Source organism: Tuber melanosporum (genome assembly GCF_000151645.1).
Source record: "Tuber melanosporum whole genome shotgun sequence assembly, scaffold_10, strain Mel28".
NCBI lineage: Eukaryota > Fungi > Ascomycota > Pezizomycetes > Pezizales > Tuberaceae > Tuber > Tuber melanosporum.
Window position 1 is genome coordinate 178,744 of NW_003299150.1, and position 9,248 is coordinate 187,991.

The 9,248-nt window shown below is 50.7% G+C and overlaps 1 protein-coding gene; it reads left to right on the plus strand.

Annotated features, from left to right (window-relative positions):
* The first annotated feature begins 418 nt into the window (after positions 1-418).
* GSTUM_00004120001 (uncharacterized protein) lies at positions 419-4,205 on the plus strand. XM_002842463.2 has 2 exons: positions 419-921; positions 1,003-4,205. The coding sequence occupies exon 2, from the start codon at positions 1,110-1,112 to the stop codon at positions 3,930-3,932; it is 2,823 nt and encodes a 940-aa protein (XP_002842509.1). The 5' UTR covers positions 419-921; positions 1,003-1,109; the 3' UTR covers positions 3,933-4,205.
* The last annotated feature ends 5,043 nt before the right edge of the window (positions 4,206-9,248 follow it).

The window sequence follows — 9,248 nt, forward strand, 5'->3', positions numbered from 1 at the left end:
AAGTGGATTTTGTTTGGGGAAGTTTTTAAAAGGTAGGGCGGCAATACCAGGGGAGGGCCAAGCCATGCTGGAAACTCCGGTCCAATATTAATATTCATGGGAGTTTGGGGGGGGGGGGGGGTGGAATGGGTATGTATCATAGGGCCATTGTATGGTAACTTAGGGAGGATATCATACTGATCGTTGCACAGACATGGTGACTATCAAGCATTCACGATGAAACGGTGCCGGCGACTAATTATAGTCTAGTACAAGTAATGGGGGTATGATACGGTATTTTTTGTAGGGTAGTCTAAGGAGGAGGTGGTCAAAGTAGGGTAACAGAACATTACTAATCCTACCGATCCTTGTCCGTCAGTGGCCCAGTTTCGTCGAGAATGCGGTGGTGACTGTAGTCTACTACCGTTACTGTAATTTATCAGAATGGGTTTGAATTTATTGTTAGTGCGACACTCGGTATGATACCGGTTACTACCGATGTGTCTTGGTGGTCTGGTTTGCATTAGAATTGTTCGGGTTTTCTCGCTGGCTAAGGTTGGTGTAGGCGCGCATTGGTTCTGGAGCTGCGAAGTGGTTCCTACCTTAAGGTACCGGTACCGCGCTCTTCCCATAAACCTAGGTTCGAGACCCCACGAGCCTTTCGCCACATTGGTACCGGTACTCCCCCCACAAGAGAGGGACTCAGATAAGTCCCCTGTGAGTAATAATTGCACTTTTTTGCACATTAACCAATCTGAGGCACTCCTGCAGGAACTCTGTTCAATCAGAAGGCTGACTCCGAACTCGAGACTCGTGGCGATCCTTCTTACCCTGCGGCAAGGTGAGTCAGTAGAGAGTCTCAGCCTCGCTCATCGCTCTCACCTCCTCACTATAAAATCCCCCGCACTCGTCTTTACCTTCAACCAAATTTATCATCCTGGTGTGTGTCTTTACAATATTCTTCATACGGGGAAGCCACCAGGGGGAACAAAGTGAACTGAAGTGAAGGGAAGAGAAAAATAGTGTACAAGTTTTAGATATACTACTGCACTGAGCCGACGGAAGCTAGTACTTTTTGTAGTAAAGTTGCGAAGAACAAGAAGACTCCTTCCATCCACGGCTACAAGGAGATGTCGCAACGTCAGCACTACTCGCAGTTGCCGAACCGAGGTGAAGGGGCGAATCCCCCACAAAGTCCGGGGGCATTCACGTCCGGCGGTCAGTGGCGGCCGCAGCCGCAATCGCAGTCGCAGGCTCCAGCACCAGTTGTGTCGAGGGATGCTTACAACCCACTCATGAGCCCACACCCGGGCGGGGGTCCACAGCGGCTTGAGGGCGGTGATACCAACAATGGTAACAACGACAATAACAATTCCTCGTTTAACATTGGGTCTACGCACTGGGCGAATCTACCACCTGTATTCCCGATAGGCGGGAACATACCGTATCCGCAGCGCCCGGCGGGGTGTTGGAGAGGGCAGCCTCAACAAGCTCCTAGCGCCGCACCACCAACCCCACAATCGCAAGCGGGATTCCGAGGATTTCGTTCACCGCCTCCAGCTCCAAGCTCCCCAATTTCAATCCAACCCCCACAGCCGCGGTCTACTTCTCCTCGCCCATTCTCCCAATCCAACATTACCCTCGCAGTCGACGTCAGTGGCTCCACCGCGGGCCGAATTCTCCGGACAGAAGTAGAATTTATGTCCAGCATAATCCAGCAAATCCTCCGGCCGGACCAGCAGAACGCACGCATACTGCCTTGGAACCACCAAGCCGAGGCTCCATGCGCGCCGACGGGCCTCCGCTCTTTAGAGTCCTGCGGGGGCACCAATCCCGTTTCCTTGCTCCTCTCGCGACCACACTTGGCGGCGCTGCGCTCGTCGGGGGTCTGGTTCTTGTTGACGGATGGGGACATTAGTGAATGGGAAGTGCGGCGGTTCTCGACCTGTTTGGCGCAGGAGCGGATGCACGGGGTCCCTGTTGTCGTTGTGGTTTTCGGGAGCACGGATGGGTCAATGCCCGCGCAGTGTAACATTTCCGTTGGCTTGTCACCATTCGCAGCGGTGCCGCATTCGGCTTTGTTATACCAGGATGTGCAGCTCCATGGCCGCTGCTACGTGCTTGCTGCGAAGGGGTGTTTTGAAGGACTTAGCACTGCTGGTGGTGAGGCGGTGGTTCTTGGCGATTATACTACTTGGTCGGACCTGCCTACCATTCACCCCGGCACCGCGTTCCGGGACTTGGTCATACCCCCGCCATTGGAGTTGTCATCGGAGGAAATTGCGTTGTCGGATGGTCTCAGGGTTAATTTTAGCACACTTTTTGATACGGACCTTAGTGATGCGCAGGTTACGGAGTTGTTGGGGAACCAGAATCATTTGCAGAGCATCCTTTTGAATGCGCAAGCTCAGGGGCAGAGCGGGAGTGCGAGGAGTTGGTTGCAAAGGAATCAGACTCCCGCGTTTGGGTCCCCCCCACCGGCCGCGGGCGGGATGACAGATGGGCAGGCAGCGCAGTCGGTGCAACAGCTTACACAAGCGTTGCGGGGGACAAGTGTCGGCGGGGGCAGCGGTGGGTCTGGGGCCAATGTTGATGTGCTAAGGGCACAGCTTCGTGAGGCTCATAGGAGAAATAGCTCACAATACCAACAACAGCCACAGCGACGGCAGCAACAATTCCAACCACAACAACAGCAACAGCAGCCCTATATCCCTCCTTCTGCCGTGAGGAGTTCAAGAGACGCCACAATTGAAGCTGCTCTGGAATCTCTGACCCGCAGTACACGCAGCGGTTTCAGCAGCTCAACGTTGACCTCCGCATCCCCAATTCCATCCACACCGGGACCCTCTAGCGTCTATTTACCTGCCCTACTACCTCCCCGCCAACCCACTCCACCAGCAGCACTGGATACCACCGGGGCATTCCTAGGCGAATGCAGTCTCTGCTTTGAATCAAATACTCTCCTCTCTATCCTCTTCAAACGCCCGACTACCCAGGCTCCATCCCCTCCGCAACCCCTCCTCTTCCCCCTCGCTCTCGGCTCCGCCCCACATAACGACGTAGTATCAAGCTGGATGTGTTGCTACGACTGCAGCACCCTACTCGTTGCGCAGCGTGAGACCCCGCTCCGAGAACCCGCCACCGCCACTCTCCCGCTCGCCTCCTGGACCCGCAATTCCGCACTCTGGCGCAGTGTCTTGCACTCAGCCCTCAGTGCGCCAAACACCCTCCCCTCCCCCCTTCTCCCAGTCCTGTTCCTAGCTGTGCTAGAAAACTGCCTGGAAAAGACCTGGTCGGCGCAAGATGGTAGCGAGGAGAACCGCCAGCGCCGCGCGGCCCTAATATTCGCGCGGGACATTGTCCTGAGAGAAGTCAAAGTCGCCGGCGATGAGCACAAGGGACCCATAGGCGCATGGGTAACAGACGTCCTCCTACGCCCGAAGAAGGGCGAAGACAGTCTCGCGTGGAAGTACCCGATGGAGGGCTTCGTCCTGATGACGAAGCTCGCGCGCACGCACGATAAGACTCTTAGCCAACAGGAGATTACTAAGGTTGTTTGGAGGAAGATTCTCCATACTGCTGCCTCGCGCTACGCGACTGCGGTCAATCGCGGTGATGGGACGGAGGAGGTGAGGAAGGGGCGGATACGGAAGTACTTGCTTGAAGGGATCTCGCTCGCGAAGGGTGGGGAGGAGGGCTGGATGGACGGATTGCGGAAGTTAGGCTTTTTGGGCTCGGGGGATTTACTCGCGCTGGCGATGATCCCCGGGGAGGTGCGGTGGATTGAGAGTGTTGCTGGAGAAGCTATGGCCAAGTGGATTGGATGGCTCGGTGAGCTGCGTGGTGTTATGGGCGGCGGCGCTAAGGAGTGTATTGCAGAGATTAGGAGGCGCTGGGGGAGGGAGGTAGAGGAGGTAGTTAATGGGATAGATTGGGAGGGGGAGATACTTTGATTGGGGGAATTGGAATTGGTTAAGTGATTTGTTGCTATGATTTTTATATGATTTTTATTTATTTCCATTTTCGATTGAGTTTTTGTTGATGCGGAAGTTAAGTATCTTCATGAGACTGTTTTCCCGATTTGTTTCTTCATTTACTTTTCTTCTTTCATCCCCCATATATACTACATTTCTGCTGCATCTCTACCAGAATACACAGGCGATTGGGGGATTTGGCGATATATGCAATGTCATGTACTTAATCACAAACACCCGTAGTTACTATCACTACCGCTATGACTCTACAAATTTGTTAGGTCTTACCTATGGCGAAGCACCTGCTCCAAGACCACGCCAGTAGTCACCATCACGCGTTCACCGCCAAGTGATACGGCAGACAGTGAAGGAATAGCTTCCGATAGAGAAGCCAAGCTCAAGCTAAACACCTAGCAGGGACACATGATTGTTAATGATACCGGTATGTATGATACCTCATCTTTGGTAAGATACCTAACTCCCGGAACCGCACAATCCCATTTACGCTATGATGGAAATAGCTCTGAGCCATATTGGTATATAGCTCGTCAATTATTTCAGGCGCAAAGGGTGAGATATTCTCAACGATAGACTGACCTATCCACCCGTTTTTTACTTGTGTCGTCGCACTGCTCGCTCCTCCCTGGTTGCCCGTTGCTCTGGGGATCTTGTGAGTCACAGAGACCAAAGTGACCATCTTCCCAGAGGTCCAAACTGCTCTCTCATTATAGAGCAAGACCTCAAAGTTGCCGGTTGGGCTGGATCGGGCCCGGAGGTTTAAGTTCGTCCCGGATGGCCCGGCGAACCCAGTATATCCTTCGACCCTTGGCGTTCCGAAGGAATTATCTTAGTGACAATGATTGAGAAAAACTTGAGCCGAGGCTTAGAGGGCATTATCAATCCAGGAGGGGGGAGAGGAAAAATCCGCTGATCACCACAAGCGCTCATAGAATATCACTCGTTATTGATCTTTTGACGGTTATAGGTAGGCGGGATTATAGATATAAGGGTAAAACATGCATATCCCACCCAAGGTCTACCAACAGACTCGGCGTTAACTCAGCGTCGGGTTTTCATTGTTTATCTTCCGGTCGGCGTTAGCATATTGGAAACGCTTGAATGAAAAAAAAAAAAAAACTGAACGTATGCGGTGCACAGGGTTCTGGCATGATTTAATATGGTGAGACGGTAATTTGGGACAGGCTGTCGCCAACGATATCACTAGTCGGCCGGGTTGGCGATTACCATACCGGTAATGCAAAAATTAAGTGGTCATTTGAAAAGGATTTGACCTTGGGGGGGGGGGAATCCGTGGACACGACTGCTGGGGAAAGGTTGTGACAACCCCGCTTGCACTTTCCTTGCTCCTGCTAACAGCAAAAGGACTATATTATTCAAGGCCCATGGGCTGATCATAGGCTTGTATTTTCCCAGCAGCTTTCCTGGGGAATACGGGCAGCAAAAGAACAGCAAATCGTAGGTCAGCAAGATGCCGATACTGTTTGAATGTGGATAGCCGGTACTTTCTATGCGACCGAAATTTCCCGCGCAGCGGTAGTGGTGGCGGTGGATTCGAGGGGCGGGCGTATAATTACGGATGATCGGGTCGCGGCTCACGAGCTAATTTAATGGTTCCGCTTGGGAACTGAATGGGTGCCAGGGAACTTACGTGGTGGGTGAGGCGAGGAGGGTAGTGATTCGGGAGGGGTTTGGTGTAATGGTTAGTAAATTACTCTTTAGATGCGAATGGGTAAATTGAGTGCTGATTTATGGCAGAGATATAGTAGTATGACTTCACAATAAAAACGCCCAGGGCCGAATATCTTTTTCACAGGAGGTTCGGCAAAGCATACGCTAGGTCCTATTTGTATACCAGTAGGGGGAGAGTGATTTAGATCCATTTTATTTATCCGTCTATCTATCCATATATGTCTAGTACGAGAAAACAAGGAGGAAATGGGTACATAGGGAAACGAGAAGTTTATGGCAAGGGATCTATTCGACTGCGGAGTGATAATGAGGGTAAATGATGCAAGTTACTAGATGAAATAGTGCGCCTGCTGCTGTACGCTAAATACAATGAATAGACATTCGCGATCCTACATTCACAAATGTTAACAAATATCCTGAAATTTCAGTGGGGGTAACTTATATGTTCACTTACAAGTGGAATTCCCGCTAACAATAAGTAGCGGGGACTTTAAGCTCGCTTTATGGGACTGGCGGAGGCGACAGGGAAGGGAAACGAGAGAGGATGGTGGTGTCCACAATAGCGCAGGGTAGGCTCCCTGATATTGAGTAAGGCTGTCACCGGAAAAGAGGAAACTCGATGTAATTTGTGGTCAATTAATTGAGTATCCTGTTCTTCTACTTCGTCTTGGTTCTCTCACGGCTGGTGGAGCTGTTGCTCAGCCGCGCTTTTGGTAGACTCCCGGGCTTGTAGTAACTTCACTACTCCTTCATGTCCCTTGCTAGCAGCATGAGAGAGTGGTGTCCGACCATCCCCATCGGGGCGATTGAGGTCGACATTTTCATGTTCCAACAGTAGTTTGACCACACCTCCATGTCCCTTCAGGGCAGCATACCCGAGTGGAGTTTGATGGTTGTCATCTGGGCGATTTGGGTCAACATCTTCTCGGCCCAGTAGTAGCTTTACAACCCCTTCATGTCCGTTATAGGCGGCTAACAAGAGTGGTGAATTGTCTTCATCATCTTGCCTGTCAGGGTCGATATCTTCTCTCTCCAGGAGTAGTTTTACAACTCCTTCATGTCCCTCAGCGGCAGCACACCCGAGTGGTGTCCGATCGTTCTTATCTGGGCGATTGGGATCGACGTCTTTCCGTTCTAGCAATAGCTTGACCACTGCTTCATTTCCCTCAACGGCAGCCCACCGGAGTGGCGTTTGATGAAACTTATCTGGGTGATTTGGGTCGACATCTTCCCGTCCTAGTAGTAGCCTTACCACCCCTTCATGTCCCTTCCCAATAGCACGCCTGAGTGGGGTTCGATCATTCTCATCTGGGCGATTAGGGTCGACATTTTCCCGCTCGAGTAGTATTTTTACCACTGGTTCATGCCCATTCTCCGCTGCCCATGAGAGTGGTGTACCACCTGTGCGATCTTGTTGGTTGATCTTTGAACCTGCGGAATTTATGAGAGCAGTCACAAGTTCAGCAATCCCGAAGAATGATGCGCAGTGTAGTCCGGAGAACAGCGGAGTATTGATGCGTTCTATGAGGCTGGAAACCACTACTTGGCTTAGAAGTGATACAGCCGATACATGATTTTCGTACTGGTCCAAGAGTTGCCAAGCAAGGGCCCTCGCATGGTCTGAGAGTTCCCTGTTTGCATGTGTTCCCCAGTACCTCGAGGAGTATTTGAGGAATGGCATGCTTTGGTGGTCTTGGAGAAGCTGGGGTGGGAGGTTCTTGACCCGTTGCGAGTTCAGGTAGGTCAAACAGGCTTCTGCAATTATCGAGTGAGGTTTAATGAAGAGGTCCGGACGAGCGCAAAGATATTCATGGACTGTAAAGTGGATTAATCGCACAGTCGAAGCTTCCTTATCGACTGTGATTAGGCCTTGGCAGCAGCCCAGCAATGTACCTATCGAAGGAACATTTTCGGGATCGAAATCAGTTGTTCCTATCTCCACTGCCAGCGCATGGCACAACTCATCCACCTGGAGCGGCCGTTCCGAATGGCAGATCCATGTGAGAGCGGATATGGCAAGCTTTGCCTTTTCCACATCTTGAGCCATTATTCGCTCCAGTGTCGCACCATATGCATCCCCTAACCCTGCCCCATCTATCACTGACCTCAGTCGCCTTCCTCGTCGAGCAATGGTGGTTTCTCGGAGGATTGCCTCGATATGGAGAGAAGCTAGTAGGAATCTTGATTCAAATATGTTAGCCACTGCCCTGAGGATCTTTGCCATTGCCCTTGTTCCCACATACGTTTCTGAACTAATTTCAGGAATGCACTTGATAATATCGGCCTCCAATTCAGGGCTCATGGTATCCGGGGCGGTGTCGTTCCTGAGTCTTTCGCGGAGATATTTAATGACACCACCTTCCATAGGTTCTATTGATAAGAAAGTTGTTGCTCCATCCAATTTCCTCTCAACCTCACTCCGGACCTGTGGTCGTCCGGTCATGAATACGCGAGTATTTGGCGACCCTCGGATAATATGTCCCAGTGATTCGAGAACTACCATCCGATGCTCTGGTAGGCATTCATCGAGAGCGTCTACACATATGAATGTGCGCTTTGTGGCTGCGATTGTCTGGAACATCTTCAAGATTCCCGAAACTTGGAGTTCTCTACCCCCAATTGCCTTTCTCTGCTTTCGGAAACTCCGGACTACCGTTTCTGGAATTTCTTCCAATCCGCTAACTAGCTGTCTCAGGAGGGAGCCGAGCATATTTATTGGTGACTGCTCATTCCGGGAAGCAAAGTCGAAGTAAAAGCAGGTAACGACAGTTTCTTCCTCCACGATCTCATCGCATAATTTGTCTATGACCAGTGAGCTGAAATCGCAACATATTAGCGATCCCGTCCTTGGTTTCCTGCAACGACACACACTCCCTTACATGATAAAACTCTTCCCCACTCCCGGATTTCCATCGCAGAATAAGGTCGCATGATTAGATCCACCCTCCCTACTACCATTATGCCATCGCCTGAATTCCTGGTTTTCCAGTACCCAGCTCCCTATACTGTCCACGCGCTTGGCTGCGATATCTCGATGCCGTACCCGTGGCTCTAACGGAGATAGCCACGCCAGTATCTTGGAATCATCATTCGAGACAATGCTGTTCCAGGTATTAAAGGAATTATTGATATTGCTGAGTATTTGTGACATTTTCGTTTTCGACTGCTTTGAATCTTTTTGAGAGAAAGGTGTTGATTAACCTGGGGTCTGTGAACGCGACTACTTGAAACGGAGGAAAAGCGGGGTTGATGAGAAAGTCTTGCGCCTAACTTACCACGGTCCAATCGCTAGAACAAAATTCGTTACACAAACTCTCGCTGATTGAGGAGGATTCGCGTGTATTGAACTGTTACTCCACGCCCTTTGTTTGGTACACTTATAATTGGTACGAATTCGAAAAACTGCTACCGATGCTATTTTTCTTCTTCAATATCTGTTCCCGAAGCCATAGAATATTATTCAGAAGTTTTGTGCTACTCTGGCCTGTCATCTTGAAGCTAGTCTTCAAGCATGCTTTTAAAGCCAAGAAATTTAAGATCATGAGGAAACCCGGAACAAGAGAGAGCCCTTTTTTGATGCGGACG